We start from the raw sequence: 20,146 nt of genomic DNA on the forward strand, positions 1-20,146 counted from the left end.
CTCTCTCTACTTTTGCGTTTTCACTAGCACTGGTGCAAGCACAGCTGTCGCAGGTACAGCTGTGCTGGCGGAAGTCTGTAGCAGGGCATAAAAAACAAGCCTGCAAACGGCTAGTGCGGAACCATACGCCCGCCGCGTGGAGGCTTGAGCAGCCCGTGCCATGCAGTTCTCCTGCGACCGGCGCTGCCAGGGGACGAGGACCCCCCGCTGCCAGCCCGCCAGCCGGCGCAGGCAGCAGAGAAAATGGTGCCTTCCTCCCGCTCGTGACGCCGGCCGCTGGAGTCCTCCAGGGACTGCATTTCCCAGCGTGCCCCGCGCGAGGCCCGCCCGCGGCGGCAGGAAGCTGGTGCGGCGGAGCGGAAGCGGCGGCGGCAGGCACGCTGGGACATGTAGTCTGGCGAAGGCAGCGCGGCAACCCCTCCTCTACAGGCGGCCGCCGCCCGGGCCAAGCCCCGCGAATTTGAAAATTCCCGCGGTGGCCGCGGCCGCTCTCGCGAGATCTCCGCCCCCCGCCCCGCCCCCGACCCCGCGCGGCGGGTGAGCGAGCGAGGTAGGCGCCGCGCGCGGGGGGAGGGGCGGGAGCGGCGCGGCTGCGCAGGCACCGAGCGCGGTACCGCCGGGCAGGCCCCGGCAGGCGGAGGCCGCTATTACCGCTGCGGGAGATGCCGCCGCCCTCACCGGCACGTACCGGGGGAAAAACGGGGGGGGGTGCTGGGGAGGCGGGCGGGAGCGGCGCAGGGGGGAGGCGGCGGTGGCCGGTGGCGACGCCCTCCCCCGCCCGCAGCAGGTACCGGGCGCTCGAGGCGGCTAGGCCGGTAGCGGCGCCGCTGGCGCAGCGCGGGCCCGGCGCGGGCTCTCGGCGGGCCCGGCCGCGGCCGCCCGGCCCCTTACGTAAGTGACCCCCTGGGCTGCGGCGCCGTGGCCGCCGCACGTGGCCCGGCCGCGGCGGGGGGGCCGCGGCGGGGGGGGCCGGGCCGGGCCGGGCCGGGCGGCGGCGCGGCCTGGGCAGAGCACATGGGAGGCGGCGGCGGTGTGCGAGGCTCCGCCGGCGGGAGACGGCAGTCAGGGGCCGGGGGGCGTGGGAGATGTGCCGACTGTCGCCGGGAGCTTTCCCTCCCTCCCGGCCGCCCTCCTGCCCGGCCGCCCGCACATCTCCGCGTGTCCGTCTTTCGGTCGGTTTTTAGAGGGGTGGGTTGTTTATTTTTTTTCCCTTCTCCCTTTTGGTCTCGTTTTCCCGGAGGAGGCGGTATATTTCACTGTCTGCATAGAGCGGGGATCGCGGGAGGAGGACTGGGTTTAATGGGGTGAGCACAGTTTTACAGAAGTCGAGTGTGTTTTCTGGGTCTCCCCGGCCTCTGCGGAGGGTATGGGGGACCTGCCTTCTCATGTTGCCAGCCCAACTTTCTGTTGTGTGTTGCTGAGCGTTTCTAGGGCTCTTAATTTTTGTATGAAGCATGCATCATGCCGCAGAGTTGCTGACTTAACAAAAGTGCTTGATTTCTTCCTTAGTAAACCACGACTCCAGGTCTGGAGCTTCTACCAATAGAAAAAAACATAGTGTCAGTCTTTCAGGTCTCCTAATTATTGCCCGATGATGTTTGTTAAAATTATGCAAAATTGGGGGACTTAATTGTGTCAGGAACACTGAATCCCATTTAGGGCATATGGTGAAATAGGGTAGTTCAGATGATTTCTTCTTAGACTCATCAATCTAGATGATTGTATCGATCTTGGCTGGTAGCTGTCATATGCGTATGGGCACACAGCACTGTATCCTGTTCTGCTGAGGACAGCTCCTCATTCACTTATTGCATCAACTCATTTTACTGCCTTGGGATTGCTTTTCTAACAGTGAAATGAACTTCATCAGGCTTCTATTAATTTCATGTCTTCTACCTAGTAAGCTGTTAGATATGGTACTAGAAAAATAATAGTGGCAGACCTTTGGTGTTTCACTTGTGTGGTGGACAGAATGCTTAAACTAAATAGGAGAGAGCAACTGAAAACTGTGGCCTATTGTATGTGTTGCAAATGTTTTTGTAGTTCAGCTTGTCAGATTGCTTCTTGTAAAAGTATGTTTCAGAATCCTATGCTGGGAAGGCTGTGGTATGATGACATTTGCTGATGTTAGGCTGGAGATGCCCTATTAACTACTACCTAGCAATATCAGCAAGTTTGGATTCAGTGCCAAGAAAGTTAACAAATGTATCTGTCTACCCTAGACATACCAAGTCATACAAGAAAGAGCGTTTTAGCACTGACTTAAGGAATTTTTGCTAGCTTAGCCATGTTAGACAGGGATTGCAACTCTTGAATAAAAGCATAGTCATGTTAGAGAATTACTGTGGAAACTAGTTGGGTAGACTTGGCTCTAGTGTCAAATTCTGTTTGGTTTTGGTTTTGTTTGTTCTTGTATTTAAAGGAAGATCGAATCTATGGTCTGCATCAGATACAGGTTCTTAGCTGTTGATGGCTTGGTGGTTGATGAGTTGGAGCTGATTTTTTTTTTTTTTCTCACCTTCTGCTGTAGATTTTTGCTTCTTGGAGAGTTTGTGGAACATCCAAACAAATTCTACAAGGCTATCTGTAGGCTGCATTTCAGTGAAATAAGCCTGATTCTTGCATTCTGATACAGATCATTTCTGTTATGCTAATGACTTTTTGGACTAAAATTTGTGTTTTGGATTAAATATTAGGGGTTTTGCCTAAAACATCATTTTTTTTCTCCCTACAGAAGTGGGGAAAAAATGATCAAGTGCTACTCACTAAATCACCTGCTTGTTTTACTCTTTCTGCTGAAGTAAAACATGGCAAAATTTTAATTCATTAAACCTGATTACTAAAGTGCAGAAAGCGTCTTATCATTCTACTGCACCTCCTGTATTTGTGAGTTGCTTCCTATTTTTCTGAAGAAAATGTCATGGAACCAGTCATTACCAGTAATTCAAAGAATTCCATAATTGTCATCTATACCTGTTGTCTAACAAAATAGATGCCGGGTTTTTTTTCAAAAGAATTTATTATTTTTTTCTTTTATTTGGTTTCTTCCCTCTCTTTCTCCTATTTCCTTAGAAAATGTGACCTGAATAAGCGTGTTTTCTATGTCCATATCCATTCTCAGATCACCAAGTAACTCTTCCCTGAAATTACTGTAGCTTCCTTTCACTGAATGAATGATGTCTGTCAACTGCAGCCTTTCTCAGTGACATACTCATTGTGATAGTGAGTCTCTACATGAAAGAGGGAATTAAAAACCAAACCATTTGTGTCCTAGGTAGTGTATTTTTTAAAAGGAAAGTGTTTCTAGCTCTCTTTGCAAACTGTGTGTAGTTTCACAGGCATGTGAGCCAGCATAACAGCTTGCTGCCACAAAATGGAGGAGGCTTAATTCCCTCTGTTCCACCTGCACTGTTGTGCCTCCTTTCTTTTGCCAACCTTTATGCTCACCAGACCTCTCTGTGAACCAGTTTAACTCTCTAATCTGGCAGAAACCATCCACTTGTCTAGGTTAGTTTCCTGTCTGTTTAGGGAGTTAATTTGGCTCATAAAGTGGTCCGTAAAGTGTTCAGGTCAATGCAGGGTAAGCTGCAGGAATACAATGCTTGGACAAGGAAGCAGATGGAGAAATGGGAGGTGGTACCAAGGCCTCTCTTTTGGTGGCAGTGAACTCGCCATGCTTTATGAAATCATACCTTCAGCTGCATGTAGATGACCCTATTTTTGGCTTTTTCTTCAGCAAACCAAAAAAGTTGTTTGTCTTTGAAGCTGATTTTCATGTATTTCTGTCAGTCAAAACTGATATCCCAGAACTCAGACTTGTCTATATACGATTTTACTAGAACATGCAATTTCTAGAATGTTTTTCCTGGAGTCTGTTGATCCAGAAACCCATCATCAGTCTGGGACCTGTGTCTTTAGAAATAGTTTGTGATGTTTGTAAGTCATAAATACCTTGGATGAGGGAAGAATGGTAGTTTTGGCAACTTGCACACAGATCACTGTTATAGGGATACCGCTGAAAAGTTCAATTCCAATTTACTCCTGAGCAGGGAGTAAGCCTGCAGCATTTCACACCTTTCTGATTTTTAACAGACAGAAATATGAATGTGATTATGGTCATTGTTTTCAAAGAAAGCAGAAATACAGTTAGTGTTGGATATATCCTCGTAAATGAGAGGCTTCATGCTTTTAACCCATCTCAGGAAGGAGTCACAGGATTTTTCTGAGCAAGCATTTTTCCATTGTTTTGGTTTTCTAGCAGTCTTTGGTTTAACTTAGTAGAGTGATGCAAGTAAAACATCCTAATAACCAGATTGATAAATATTGCTCATAATTTATTATGGAGTTTATGTGACCTTGTTCCATATTGTCGAGCCAGATGTCTAGAAAAAGCATGCACAATGCCTGTTGGCTTACTAGAGGAAAGCTGGACGTGGCTGGTGCTCTGGTATTCTCTTGCGCTTTCATATACCTATGTTTCGGTTAAAGTAACTGCAGCACGATTATTTAGAGTTACAAGAATGGTCCTGGTGTTGGAGTGTTGCCTGCTTCATGGTTCTGCCTAGTACAATGGCCTGAATGCTAGAACCAGTGACATGTTTGATCTGTACCGTAGACAGGACTAGGCTGTGTTGAGGTGTGAGCTCTGCACCAGAGAAGAACTCACGGTTTCTGGTTTGATGGGTTGCTTGGGGTGGTTGTTGTGGTTTGTTTGTTTGTTTTGTTTTGTTTTAATCTTAAATCTCCTCACAGCAGTATCTTAAAATTTAATTTCCAATTTGGCTGCACAAAGATCAGGCTTTTCCTTGCAAGTGTGCGCTTGGCCTGTCCAGGTAGGCAGTAGCAAAGGAAAGGTGACTGTGGAACTGTATTTGAAATCTTATTGAGAGCATGCTCTTGAGAAGTATCCTTGAACATCCTGGACAGCACACCTACCCCACTGAAAGATTCTTGTTGGCTCTTTTTCTTAAAACCATCTTGCTACTACTGTGAAATAGCATATTAGTTATCCTGAAGTACTTTTTTCATCTCACTTGGATTTTAGATGCCTCAGTGCTTATTTACAAAAAAAAAAAAAAGCTTTATTGTTTATTCACTATGATCATATGTTCTTTTTGAATTTTATGGTATTTTCTACACTTTGCTTCTTTAATAAATGTTGTCAAAATCAGTGTTTCCCTTAAAGGAGCATTGACGAATAGAAAATTTAGAAATTGGCTATTTTGTTGTTCATTTGAAGTAACAATAAAAAATATTCTGGAAGGCCTTTCTTTTCTTTGACTGTAAGCATAAGAGTGCCATCGAATTGGCTCTGATCTGGTTCACTGCTTGCTACTGCATCGTCTCACTTCTGCGTTTTATGTTCTTTTCAGCCTTTGTCATTGCTAACTCCTGGTGGAATTAGCAGGAGAAAAAAAAAGTGGTCTCTCTTAGAGCAGGCAACTTATTTTCCAGAAAATTGTAAATTAGACTGTAAAGTGGTTGCCAGATACAACATAAACAATGAAGTGGGTTTTTTGTTTGTTTTTTGGGGGAGGATTTTGTTTGTTTGGGGGGGGGGTTGGCCTAGTCAGAATCTTGGAAATCAGTTAAGGTTCTGCAGATGGCATCTCTGATAGAAGACATTGGGACTTTGAACAGAGATTGCGTGTTTCAGATCCTTTTCTCTTCCATTTATCTCCTTAGCTTACCTGTCCTGTAAAAACAGTAACAGTTGGTGGCAGAAGAAAAAAAGAAAGGCATAAGAACACATTAAATTGTGTTATGTGAAAAATATTTTGGGTGGGTTTTCTTAGTTTTGGGTTTTTCTAGTTCAGGGTATTTTTCTGTGTTTTTTTTTCTTTGGAGTTTTGGGTTTTTTTGTTTGACTATTGCTGCTGCTGCTAATGGCATAGTCTACTTTTGGTATATTTTATCTCCTGCTCCCATCTGTTCCATTTCTCTCCTGCTGCATGTGCTTTGCTGAGTGGTCCCCTTCTCTGTTCACTACGCAGTATATCCCTATTGCTTTATCCTGCACTTATCTTGAGTGTGAATTTTCTGCTTGGTTGCCTCCTTTTTCTGCTCTTTCAGATATATTACCTGGCCGTCTTGTTCTTCCTCTTCTGGAATTTTTCCTCCTGCGAAATATAGGAGCAATATAGGAGTGACCACTCCTCTCTTCTCATTCAGCATCACAGCAGTGCTAAAGGCGCCTATTGAAACAACTGGATGCTGAAGGCATTTAGAACGTGCTATTCACCACATATTTCTGTTAGTATCTGGCTTATTCATAGAACATATTTATTAAATCATTACAGTTAAACTAAGCCAGACTGCTGGTTGAAATGTGGAGCTCTTTACTCTCTAGAGTCATCAGGTGTACAAACGTTCATCCTGTTGTCATTTCAAAATGATGGCAATTACCAAAAAGAAGATCCAACCAACCTATTGCAAATAATTTGTTGTCCCATTTGGAACTTTATCTGCAGTGATTGTGAATGCTGGCAGAGGAAACAATAGACCTGGAGTGGTCAGGCTGGCTGGCTGCAGCAGCATCCTGCAGTACTGGCCTTGCGACCGGCAGCAATTTTTTCAAAATGTTGACTTGTTCTTAGTGTGAGAGCCTGAATTACACTTCCTTTGTTTCACACATTAGTTGTTTTGATGCTGGCAGAAGATACTGGAACTTGAACCTATTCTCAGATAGAGTGCTTGTGACTTGAAGTATAGTGAATTCCAGTGCTCAGCTTTTAGCGTAATCTTTCTCAACAAAAGAAGGACAATTTCTATAAATTACACTTATTTATGAGCAGGTGCTTTTCTTTTAATGACTGTTCTATTCCCAGAGCCCAGTCTTGAAAACTAGCTTTAATCTTGTAAATTGTAAGGAAAACAGATTGTTAGTGCATGCTGGAAGAAACAGTCATAAAACTTTATATGCAGGAAAATGTATATGTTGCATTCAGCGCTATATAGTTTGCATGTACATTTAAATGGCTCTCTGTACCAGTTTGTAGCATAGTTCTGTTTGATGGCTGGATCAGTGAGCATGCGTAACACCTAGAAATAGTGAACTGCTTATACTTATGTCTTCCTTTTGAGATTTCATGAAGGAAACCATGCCATTTGAACGAGATAATTAAATCTGTCTTGTCTTCTAGAGGCTTTTATAATAAATCACAGAACTTCCAAAACTTTTATGTGAAATAGTATATATTTCCATATGTATGGATTATCTCTTAGTCACCTATTTATTTCCAATTTTATAGATCAGGCTTTTAAGTTTTCCCACAGAAAACTCTGTCTTGACACACTGAAATGTGAACTCTTTGTGGAGCACCTATAGAGGTGTGAAGATTTCCTTAAAGTACTTGAAATTTTTATGAAATATTGCAGAGATGTGATAAGGACAGTCAAGTAGTAGGAAGGGAATGGGATGAGGAGGAGGATTTAGGTACAGAAAGAAACAATAATGTTTCATAATGTTGCGTTGTTACATGTACATCACAAGTGTATGGAAAAATATTTTCTAATTGATAAGCTGTAAAAATCTGTATTGCTTTGCAGTGTAAAAAGTAGCAGTGTATTTTCTGGAAAAAATTGAAATTAAGATAGTTACACACTTAGTATCTCTTAATGTTCAACTGGATGTGCAAAAAGTGAACAAGACACAAATGATTAGTAATGCATGAAATTTGCTAGAAGATAATTGACAAAAATAGAGTGTAAAATCAAGGGAAAGGACAAATAAAAACTTATTGAAAAGCCTTTTAAATAAGATTTTTCAAGATCCTGTTTTACTGGCCAGTATATGAGTAGACTCAGTATGTTCGATTTTTTTTCTTTTACTTATCTGTCAATACCTGTGCATCATTTATTGTGGAGATCTCATGGGCATCAAAAAAGCAAACGATCCTCCCTTTCCTCTGTTGTGAGGTTAACAACTGACCTGAGTGCTTGCCCAAGTCAACTGCAATTGCTGCAAGAAGGGGAACTCATACTTGACAGATGATGTAAATAAAGAAACACGTTTTAGTTGTTAATATCTCAAATTGTACAGGGAACAGTATCAAATATAGGGTGAAGGACTGAGAGGGGTGAAGGGATTCAAATATTTTGAAACACATTTTAGAAAATCCTTTTAATAATAAGGTTCCTTCCTTTATTTCTTTGCTTCCTCCTCCTTTTCTTTCTTTCTTTCTCCATAAGCAAAAAAGGAATGTTCTTTCTTCAGGCATAGAGAAGATAGAAATTCAGTTATTTATCCTACCACTAGCCAAAAGATTGAGCCTCTGAAAACACAGGCTATTTATGTTGATGGATACGTGTTTGGGGGAAGGTGGATGGAGAAACATTTAAATGTCATTAATTACAAAGAAAAGGAGCTACAGGTGATGTATAGGAGATTATTCACTGAATACTGATTAAATTCCTGTAAATCTCAAAAATCTTTATGGCTAGCATGAATTTATTTTTTCCACTGTTTCTTTATTTACAGTGAAGAATGCGAGACCTAACAGCTCAGGTAACGAGCAGTCTCCTGCAGTTTCCAGAGGTGACTATTCAGGCACTTGGGGAAGATGAGATAATTCTAGATTCTGTACTTCGTGGGAAGTTTTCTGGAGGTGAGCCTTTTCCTTTAAATTTTGGTCTTGGTCTTGACGTGAAGACATTCCTGCCTGGAGGTTACCTAAAGCAAAGGGTAGTATTATCAGCTCTGTCAGGTTGGTGCTGATGAGATGCACCAGATTTAGAGAGTAAAAAGGATGTTTTAACTGTTAAAAATGCTAATGTTAAAACATTAATATAGTTAAACTTTGAAACTACAGCAATCTACATTAAAAACTATACCAATCTTGTGCTATTAAAATCATTTATTTAAAAACATGCTGAATCAGTGAGGCCTCTTCAACTTTTAACTAAAAGACATTTTTCAAAAGGTAATAGTGTTGTCTTGGACCATATTTGCACCAGCTCAAACTTTGTGATCATCGTGATGTCACATGCAGAAATACTTTAGTTCTTGTGCAGTGTTATGGAGGCAGGCAATCTTTATTTTCTTTTCCAATCAGAATAAGAACAGAAGGGAGAGTGTAAGACTGTTAAGCACTGCAGCCATATTTCCAAAGTGTTTAATAGGATGCAGATGAGTATCCAGTGAGGGTTTCTGAAATGGCTAAGCAGATTAGATTCTTGACTGGCTAGGTGATCTGAAAAGAGCTGGATGCATAGCTGGATTTCTAGGCATCTAGAATCTACCTGGTCGTAAATGCAGTAATGCAGTTAATATTTTCTTTGGGCTTAAAGTAGATCCATGAAATAAAATATGTTAAATTTCTTATGGAGTCAGTACATGTAAAAGTTTTAATGTACTAATGCAGTGCCCATTTTAAGCTCATTTCACCCAATTCCCTGCCCAAAATAGACATATGCCCAGTAAAATTAGTAAACCAGAAATGATTTGTTTGTTATTTGTTATATTTGAAATATGCTTTAAGACTTGTATTCCCTTACATGTTTAGATTTTTTTTTATTATAAAAACAAGCCAAATATGGTGTGAAGATTATGGCTTAGTATGTTGCAATCTTTATCCCATACAATCGAAACCCTTCCTCAGGGCAGGGAAGACAAGTACAAATGCAAAGTAATGAGGTTGTTAATTGTAAGGTGTATTGCCTGCAGGTTTCAATGGATGGTTTTAAATAATTGATCAGCATTGGGTAAGTCAGTCTTCCTCTGTTAGGTTGTGAGTACTTTTATTGCAGAAAAGGAACAATGTCTTTTCTACTTGAAATTTGCTTCGACCAGCTTTCTTTTTTTCTTCTAGGGAGAAATGGCCTAGCATGGTTGGCATGTGGTCCTCAAATTGAGGTAGTGAACTCCGTGACAGGAGAGCGGCTCTCTGCATATTGTTTCAGTGGAGTAAACGAACAGCCTCCCACTGTTCTTGTGGTAAAGGAGTTTTCCTGGCAGAAGAGAACTGGATTACTAGTTGGGTTGGAAGAAGCGGAGGGAAGTGTTCTCTGTCTGTATGACCTTGGAATATCAAGAGTGGTTAAAGCAGTTGTTCTTCCAGGAAGGGTGCGTGTTTTTTAATCTGAGAAATGAAGTTTTTGTCTTATGTGCTGCATAATCCTGTTTCAAGAAAAGTTTTGGAGCGTTGTTTTGTAGGAAGATTTTTTTTTTTGTAGGAGAGGGTTGGTTTTTTTTCTATACTGCTTTAACATACTGTCACTTCACAGTATCCAGTCAAGAGAGTCTTGATGTAAAATCTTGGGTTTAATGGTGCCATTATCTTTTGAGTCATACTGATAGTAAAACAAGTTTTCTGCTTTTACTGAAGAGTATGTAGTTTCCTAATACTCTTAATTCCATAAAAAAGGCATTGAAAAATAGCTTTTTATGTTTAGAGTGAAAAAGAGAAAAAAATTGCTTTGAAGTGTCTGTAATACACATTTTCTAGATGGTTAGTTTCTGTCAAAAACAGTCTTTAAAATATTTTACAACACAACAATTGTGGAAATTTGAATGACTTAAAATACACATTCCCATGAATCAAACTAGCAAACAGATGACTCTGGAGCAGAATGTATTTTTATGTTGGTTTAGGGATGGAGAAAAGAGCATTTAGCAAGTGAGTTATTTGACAGATTGTTGAAAGATTGGCTTGCAATCCAAAGTGCAGCTTCCTTAAAGTAATTTGGGGATTTATGATTAGCATCTAAGATTAGATTCTGTCAAGCCAGAAAGGAATCATCTGTAATATGGGACATTTTAAAAATCTCACAAATTGATTATCTGTTTGATATTTTTTATTGAGCTGATGGCTTTTATTAGTTCTGTCTTAAACTTTAGCTTCCCTATTTGAATGTTTTTCTACACCAGCATCCCAGTTACAATGGTTCCAGGTCCTCTCTGCCCCAGTTGTCTGTTTGAATCTGTGCTCACTAAATATTCTTTTTGTACACTGACAAGGTACACTGATGTAATATTATTTTTTTCTACTTTTTCTAACATATAAACTCAAATAATGTGATACCACCTAGTCTCATTATCTATATTCTGTTTTGAAATAGAATGTGCTTATAAGTATCAATTGTACTAGGGAGTTTTTCCATAGCATGAAAAGTAGTTCTGGAGAAAACGTGAGGGGGGGAAATTGGCTGTTGTGTGATAAATGTTACAAATTATGGAATAAAGCCAAGGCTTATCTGAATTTTTACTGTTCTGCACTGGATGCTCTTGAATTACAAGCATGTTTTGTCTGTTGCTTTCATTTTGGTTCCTATCTTTTTGCTATTATGTTAGATTAGCATAGACATGGTTGTTGCTAATTGGAGTGTAAGTTTGGAGTTGTGAATGGGAGTAAGGGTAAACAAAAACAAGTAGATAAAACTTAAGCTTGGCCACTGTCCATTTCTTTTGAATTTAATTATTCTGTAGCTCAGATTTGCATGTTATATATGACTTGGTGTTTTAATTCTGCCTAAATGTTTCTGTGATTTTTCACACTGATTAATTTTAAAAGTAAAATGGGGATCTATTCTTAGCTTCATTTTCTGCAGTTTGTGTCGTTTACTTTTTGAAGACTTTAATGAGCACTTTAATTTATGGACTGTATTCCCTGTGGGTATATCTTCTGGAGTCAATTAAGCTGTACAGGTTAACACTAACTTACAGTAGCTCTGGCTGAAGGTGCCAAACCATTAATATATTAACACAGGGTAGTTATTGTGAAAATGTGACTACCTTTTAGTTGTAAGAGTAGGCAGTAAGTCGTTCAGAACATCAAGGAATGAGTTCAAAAAAACCCAACAAACTTAGAAAAAAATCTGTCATAATTTTTTTTTGTGGGAGCCTCCCTAATTGCCATGGAATACCCATGCAAAATGAAGTGGAAAATTGAATATGTTAGTGGAATATAGCTTGCAATAAATTCTGCTAAAAGCAACTCTGAATTGAAAACATTAGTTATATTAAACTGCTTTATAATGCTCCTACTTTTCAAAACTATTGAAAAGTATTTTCACAATTTTTTCTGGTTTGTATTGAGGAGGCAGAAGGATAGCATTCAGATTCAGTGAGCTGAGAAAAGTTTTCTTTGTTCGTTCCCAGAATGAGTTGGCAGTAGTGTAGGAGAATATGAAAAGCCAGTCAGTGGAAAAATATGCTGTTTCAGGAGCTTCTACATGGAAAATTGAAGTGTTAAAACCAGGAAACACTTTTAGAAAACTGTATGCAAAAGCTGGAAAGATTCATTTGGAGCCAGTTGAACAATGAAAAAATCTGTCCAAAGAAAAAGAAATTAGAAGCAACACTTACAGATTGGATAACTTTGCAGTGAAATGCATGCTGTATTTCTGTTCTAATAAGTCACCAAGACTTGGAGCAGCAAGAGTTTGGATAATCAAAATGCTTTAGATAATCCTTTGAGTAGCAGGGCAGGTGAGAAATTTGATTTGTAGGAAATCTGAAACAAAATGAAGTTATCTAGATTAGTATAGACATGTCTAAGATTAAAGCTGTGACCAGGATGAAAAGTAAATTCTGTGGTGGATTGCTAGGCTATGTAGTCATAGCAAATATTCATGTAGAAGGAGAGAACTGTGGGGCTTAGAGATTTGTTTTTTTTCCACCTCTGAAAAAACAAATATAGGAAGAGACTACCTTGTGATGGTCACCTCTTTGTTTCACTTCAATGTAAAATTTTCTGCTGGTTTCATTGTGTTGCGATGCTCTACTTTCATAAGAAGATCAAATGATAGCCCGCATTCTTCTTTTGTATGACTTTAGTGCAGGAGTCTTTGCTTGTATCTCTGCTGTAGAATTCAGCATTGTCCTGGGATGTGTTGCAGGTGCTGCAACTTTTTGCTTTAGTTTAAAATAGTTCAAAACAGTTGCATGCAAACTGTTTTGAACATTGAGGAGTAGAATGCACTTCTTGTGTGGTTAGTTAGCTTTTTATCTAACAAGCTGCTGTTCTTTTGTTGTTGTTTTAGGCTGGCTTTTTTAACTTGTTTTTATTAACCTATGCAAAAGAACTGGTGTGCATTCAATATTTTTTTTTCAACTTAATCTAGTAGTTCTTTTAATCTATATGAGGGCTAGTATCAAGTTTACTAAGCCAGTATCTGCCTTCAACACTTGCTGGAAATGTTTCATTTCCATAGAAATGGTGTGTCTGCCAGGCAACTGCATTTAGTGCCTTTTCTGACTTAAAGCCATGATTTAACCTAATACAGGTTTGGCAAAGAAGGCATAAACTGTCATGGCACTGGGCTGTGAGCAGAGGGAGAACTACGTTTAGTCATAAGTCTCTTACATATCATAAAGTTCTGTATGTATAATTAATTTTAAATTTGTATTAGTGTTAACTGTTTTTCTTAAGTAGGAAACTAAATTGCTAATCTGCAATAATAGAGTGCATTTAAGTTGAAATTAATTCAGTTAAATAACTAAGAAATCTAGTAAATTGTAAGTGTTAATTTTTGTAAAGGGATTTGATTTTCTTAAAGTAATTGAAGACAGTACTTTTCTTTCAAATCTTATGATTCTGCATTTATTTTCTTGTTTCTGATGTGCTAACTCTGGCTTTACTGTTGAATGATTTCTATTTAGCATGTCAAACAGCTTAAGTATTAACTTGCAGTTTTCCTGTAGGTAACTGCTATAGAACCCATAATTAATCATGGAGGAGCCAGTGTGAGCACGCAACACCTACACCAGAGTCTGCGGTGGCTCTTTGGTGTGGCAGCAGTGGTTACGGATGTTGGACATATACTTCTAGTTGACCTTTGTTTGGATGATTTATCTTGCAGTCAGAATGAAATAGAAGCATCAGGTGAGTTTACAGTTTTTAAACTTAAAACTCTCATTTTGAAAGTAAGAAAGTCTTCTAAATAAAGAATATGTATCCCATTTTGAAGATGATAGCATGCAGACATTTAGAACTACCGATAACAGATGGTGGTTTGACATCATATAGTCCAATTTGATCAAAGATAGGAATGGTTTAATGCTGTTTCTAAATTTATAAATGCCCCCCTCCCTCCCTCCAAGATCCTTAAGCCATTATGATTCTTGTCAGTGAGGTTTAGGAATTTTACCATCTGAATCATTGCAGCTGCCCATTGGGAAGCTGTGTCAACCAGAGGCACCCTATTTCTTGGGAATGTTCTGCTTCTTTTAAATGACTTGTGACAAGTTGTAGGAATACTTAAGCTGGATTTTTTTTTTTTTTTTTTTTTAAATCATGCATTTGGATGAATGAAATCTCTAAGTTGTGTATTCAGGTTACATCCACTGTTTTGCTATTACAACAGCAGCTCCATGAGTTGATATCACTTCAAATGACTTTGTTGTGAAGCCCAAACTCCTGATTTACAGAGTCCAAGAAGAAACTGTCCATCATGGTTACACTTTTACCTGGTTTTAAAATATGAGACAGAATATCAGTCCAGTCAGAGAGTTCCTATGTTCTTTGAATAATTAGGAAGTGGAAATAAAAAATAGAAATGTTGAATAAATGGATATTTTGCCTGGTACAGTGGAATTGGATCATACAGTCATTTTGAAGTGTTTAAAATGCATCCTAAATAGAATAACACATTCTTTTATTGCATGATTTTGTGTGTGTAGACCTAGAAGTTATCACTGGAATTCCTGCTGAAATTCCACAAAGAAGAGAAGCTGTGACCAGAGAGGGACGACATCTCTGTTTTCAATTACAAAATCCTTCAGGAACAGCAATATCAACCTTATGCTACATAAGCAGAAGCAATCAGCTGGTTGTGGGTTTTTCAGATGGTTATCTATCGCTATGGAATATGAAAACTTTGAAGAAGGAGTAAGTAGGCCTTTCTGTCTGGCCATGCCTGGTGGTGCAGGGATTTCAATTTTTACTTAAGGAAATATCTTAAGATAAAGGGTAACCTTTTTTCAAGGACTGAAATTCTTGAGTATAATCTTGAAATGCTTAGAAATCCTCCTCTGAAATAACTACTAAGTGATACATGGATAAAGTGGACCTTCTCCTCGAACTAGGGTTGTTTTCCTTATTTATTGTGCCTGTGAATTGAGGAGTGTTGGAAAACATACTGCTTCTGGTTATGTTAAACAGGATGTGACAATATTGATATCTATAAGGAAATAAGAGAATTCCTTCTATCAGCAGTGTTCAGTGAAAACAGGAAACAAGTATATTTAGATGAAACATTTTTTTAATTATTTTTCAGAACCACTTACTGCAATTAGGACATAACTTGCAAAGCTTCAGTATATTAATAATGTAATTTTGCTGATAATATTCTTAAAAGTATCCATGATGAAACTAGTGAGACATGAAAAATCATAGCTGATTTGTGCCTGAGAATATACTTTTTCCCTACGTTTCAGCCTTGACTGAAATAGGAGATTGACCAGTTCTAAAGCAAGGATGCTCATCCTGTCGCTTTGTTCTCATCAAAGCTGAATGAAAGTTTGCTTAGAACATTTGGAGATTAGAATAAGGGACATGTAAATTTATGGACAGTAGAAAGATTAGAGGATGATTTCAAACCTGCCAAAGAACAATCTCACTTGAGATTTATGACCAAGGTCAGATAGAGATTCATTAAGTAAATGTGCAGTGACTCACCAGAAATTATTAGATGCATAAATAGATGATGGAGGAATAAGTAGGTGGCAGGAAAAGAAAGAAGATTATGAACTTGCAAATAAAGTTCAGAAGTCTGGAAGAAAAATGCTTTTCTACATAGTCCAAGCAAAGAAACAGGAGACTTTCTGTTTGGCACTGCTTTGGATTTGTTCAGGAGAAGTTCTACGTTTTAAATTCTGTACTTAAGTAAGCTACAACAGCAGGAGCAATCTTTTGCTTGGCAATTGGAATATTCATTTAGAAGAGGTTGGTTTGAATCACTTCAGGCAGAGGAGGCTATAAACCCATTTTTTAGCATTTCATGGACAATAAATTCCTTATCTCTCAACTGTTCCGTAAAAAATAGTCACTTCCTTGTCTCACTCCTTTGGGTATAAAATGGAAGTGTGATCTTCTGTCCTTTGAGGATGTGTATGTAGCTGCTCTTCTCTCAGAGGATTCTTCCACCCTAGTGGTGATGAGTTGTTTGATGTTTTAGGAGAGATGGATGTTGGATGCATTCAGTTCTCCTCCTGCTTCTGGATTGAGATTCTAAGTAAATGATTCTGGATTAAATAAGAATAACCTGAATATGCATAGTTTTACACGTGTTCGTGCTTACATTTGCTTCTAACCACCCATTTCTTGAATTGTCAAAAATCTCTTAAAATCAATGCTTGCTAAGTTCTCAAGTCAGGCATTTTATTAAGAAGAAATGCTGAGGCTTTTGAAATGCGTTTAAGAATACCTAGCATGATGCAAGTAGTTAGTGTGTATAGGCTCACCTTTGCTTTTTCTTTTACCTGTATTAGGTACCACTTTCAGCTTGAAGGAGGAAGGATTCCTGTCTATACTGTTACTTTCCAGGAACCTGAAAATGATCCTCGCAATTGTTGTTACTTGTGGGCTGTTCAGTCTACACAAGAAAGGTGACTAAAAACTCGCTGTAAACCACTAGAGTGAAAAAACATTATTTATTTGTACCTCTTTGAATGCAGCTGATGTATGTATATTTGTTTTATACACAGTCTTCAATCTGCTCTTTTTGCCCTGTTCTGTTAATTAGGAAATTGATTATATACTAACATTTTTCACTAATTAAAGTGTTCGTTGATGAAATCTAAAGGAGACTGTAATGTCAGGTTTACTCTTTTTGAGCCTGTGCAACATATTTTTTTTCTTCCTTCCTGGATGGTCTTAAAAATTTTAAATGTAGACCTGAGCTCCATTTTTAATTGTAGAGCCACCACTGGCAGCTTCCTAAAAATGAGTAGTGATACTTCTGAGGGTACTGTTTTGCAAAATATATTTGCATTTTAGAGCTGGTAACAATTATAGAGCTGGTAGAATTTTGCTGAAGATTTAGCCATGTAGGGGACTCTCTCTAATATAGCAGGTGTTGTGCTTACCATACAACTTTTACAGGTTTTAGCAGATGTGAGGAAGGATCCACCACTCACAATAATAATAATGGCCTCAAATATTTTTCTAGAATAAATTTCTTCTGTTTTATTTGTAGTTTGGAAGTTCTAAGTCATCAGTCCACGAGGAAACATTTATCATCATAGTTGTATTTGTAGTCCCTTTTTCCTGAGTTTGGGATTGAACAAGGTGCATAATGCCATTATATCTGAGCACTAGTAAATCTTTCTATTTGTTTCATATACTTTCTCTTAGTTTGAACTGTGACTTTGAGTTGCTGTTTCTTGCATTTGTTCAAATTGCTGTTGTAGAGTTGTGTGTTTGTATTTTTAGTGAGTTCACTAGAAGCCTGGTTTTCATGCAGTTCCTAGCTTGCTCAGAGTTTCTGAAAGAAGGCAAAGCAATAGTGGCTATATTTTTGTGCTTACATTCTTAAATTATGTTCTTTATTTCGTGTTGATTGCTTCATAACTTGTTTGATATTTGCATGAGGGCATCAAAATACCATTAAACATACGGTTTAGACTGCAGATCTAGAACACAAACTGTGCCAGTCTAACAGCCTGCTGCCAGCAAAGGAAGGCAGTCACAGTATTGCTGATTACCTTGTGCCAACTTTAGCGGTCTTTGGATTCTCCCTGACTCAGTTCAGATCATCTGGCAGAAAACTATTCCTGAGCAGAAAAATTGATAGTTTTCTGCCAGGCTAATGAATTAAATCAGTATGTAGAAGGGTCTGATGTATGCAAGAGAGAGATTGGACTATTGTTGTTATGGCAGGGGGAAAAGGAACAAGATCTCTCTATTTCAGTGTAAGCGAGCTATTTAATTAGCTCAGCTGTTCACAGAGCAACAATCTTCTTAGGTTTGAATTTAAGGCAGATTGGATCAAGAGCTCTTCACTGTGAAGAACTATTGCCAACAGGTTTTAGTCTGCAATACGTTAAAGCTTTCAAATTACATGGCTAGCATTTGTCACTGGAGCTGTTAATGTCAACATTATCTCCTTTATGTTCTAGGTTCTTAATGTGACCAATTGTCATGGTTTGGGAAGTAGTATTTTTCTTTCCATCAAGAATATACTATTAAGGAAAATTTCAATCTAGGTCTAATAAAATGATAATTTCGCAGAGAAGTATAAAACAATTTTGTAATCAGATTTCATTATTTATACCCTTTCAGTGAAGGTGATGTTGTGAGTTTACATCTGTTGCAGTTAGCATTTGGTGACAGAAAACGCTTGGCATCAGGACAAGTGATGTATGAGGTAAGATGTTCATATATGTGAAAACATAACTTGCATTAAGTGAGTATCAGTTAAAAATTGGCAGGGATAATATTTACCATCAGCATTCAGAGATAACTGAAAATCATTTTTGTGCTGAGTTGTCTTGGGCACAACCTTTATCTGTACTTTTCTGAAAACAAGTCATATGATTTTAAACTACAGTGTCCTGTGTTTCAGCTAGGTTCATCTGCAAAGAGACCGTATAAATTCAAGGACTATGCCCTTTGATTGTTTTGAACAATGACAAACTCTTGAGTTTAATTTCTGACCTTTTTCCTCTTTCCTTATATGTAGTGAAGCTCCTTTCTCATTTGTAAATGTTGCTTCTGAATAGATAACTTTAGCTGTTTGGAAAAGATGGTGTTTCTTTAAAACACAGTATCTATCAAGCATAATATATACACTGCTCTACAGCTCTTCATTTTGGTTTATAAAAGTACTTTTATTAAAATTCATTTCTGTATCTCTAATAGTGCCCCAAGTGCCCCTGCCTTTGGCAGGTTGATAGGAGAAAGTTTCTTTAATTTTCCTCCAGTTTCATTTTTCATACTTCTGCATTGTTTTATCCCCTTTTAAAAGTTATTTTTAGCTACAGACTTGTTAGTGGGAAGGACTTGTCCTGTCTGCTTGTTTGGAAAGAAGTAGTTGTCTATATACGTTCCTCTCATGGCTACTTTATTCTTTAACCTTTTACTATTCAGCAATTCTTTGTCTTGGTCATCTTATGTTCCTGAACGAGGTGTGACAAGTGTCAGTTCTTCCCTCAAAGGATTGAAATGTTTCAGCAGCTTTTTAAAGTGGAGCCACTAGAAATCCCAGCTGATGCTCTCTTTGAAAAATCGCACAAACTGATCAAATAATTTTGTGTTCATGATCTGAGAGAATTGCAGTGTAGTTAACGTAAGATTTATGACCCTCAACAGACTTTGCAACCAGTAACACACTCAGATTCCAGTCTCTGGATTTGCGATGTTCTGCTCCCACGCTGTTTCTGTCTCCCTAATGATGTGTGCTATGGAAGAGTGAAGCAGGGACCAATCTTACAAAGCAGCTGAACAGAGAACTAAGTAGCTGGACCCTGTGGGGAGAACAGACGTTCTTCAGCTAGCTTACGGATTAGCACCTTACATGCATAGCATCATACCAAGACCTTGTAATACGTGCTACCAAAAAAAAAAAATCACTAAAAGAAGGGTCAGGACAAGACCTATGATCTACAGTTGATATGAGGGATACTTTTGGTTTCAAAATGTTTCGCAGATTGGTTGCTACTGCAGCACCAACCGTGTCTACAGCTACAGCTGTGAAAAGGTCTTCATGATTCCAAACTCTCATATGCTGACATATAAAGTACCTTTGAAAACTGTCTCAGGGTTATTTTTGGATTTTGATGGTGGCTGTTGAGAAGCCTAAGAAGATGCTAATTCAGAGAAATGGATACAATTGAGACTGTTGTTGAATTTCAGTCCTGTCTGCCCCTGTTTTCCTGCTTTCCATCATCTTCATTACCAGTATAGTGTACTGGTTTTTAGACTTTTGTCAGCCAAAGGTTATTAATGAACTGTACAGCAATGTTTTGCTTTTAGGGAGATTCTGAAGCTTTTAGTACTTAGGTCTGCCTACATGGCTGACTGGATCAAGTTTCTTGTCCATCTTCAAGAGCAGGAAACTTAAAAAAATGTTCCAATTTGCCAGGCAACATTTGAGTAAATGGACAGAAATCTACTATTGACCTATGTTAGTTGAATAGAACTCATAGGAGTTTGAAAGACCTCTCTGTTACAGCAATGCATTACTTTCCGCAAGGCAGCTTTAAGGC

At 38.9% G+C, this 20,146-nt stretch overlaps 1 protein-coding gene across 3 annotated transcripts in view; it reads left to right on the forward strand.

Moving 5' to 3' along the window:
- Positions 1-521: 521 nt before the first annotated feature.
- The window catches only part of AHCTF1 (AT-hook containing transcription factor 1), a 52,850-nt gene continuing 33,225 nt past the window's right edge, over positions 522-20,146 (forward strand). For 2 of the 3 annotated variants that reach the window (XM_067293316.1, XM_067293318.1), the window contains exons 1-7: positions 598-680; positions 8,480-8,606; positions 9,810-10,063; positions 13,643-13,823; positions 14,621-14,828; positions 16,430-16,546; positions 18,222-18,306. In XM_067293316.1, the coding sequence (XP_067149417.1) occupies positions 8,486-8,606; positions 9,810-10,063; positions 13,643-13,823; positions 14,621-14,828; positions 16,430-16,546; positions 18,222-18,306 (966 nt within the window). In that variant the 5' untranslated portion in view covers positions 598-680; positions 8,480-8,485. Of the gene's footprint in view, positions 551-597; positions 681-8,479; positions 8,607-9,809; positions 10,064-13,642; positions 13,824-14,620; positions 14,829-16,429; positions 16,547-18,221; positions 18,307-20,146 lie in introns of those variants that run through there. The other variant, XM_067293317.1, reaches the window with a different exon arrangement.

Source organism: Apteryx mantelli, chromosome 3 (genome assembly GCF_036417845.1).
Source record: "Apteryx mantelli isolate bAptMan1 chromosome 3, bAptMan1.hap1, whole genome shotgun sequence".
Classification (NCBI taxonomy): domain Eukaryota; kingdom Metazoa; phylum Chordata; class Aves; order Apterygiformes; family Apterygidae; genus Apteryx; species Apteryx mantelli.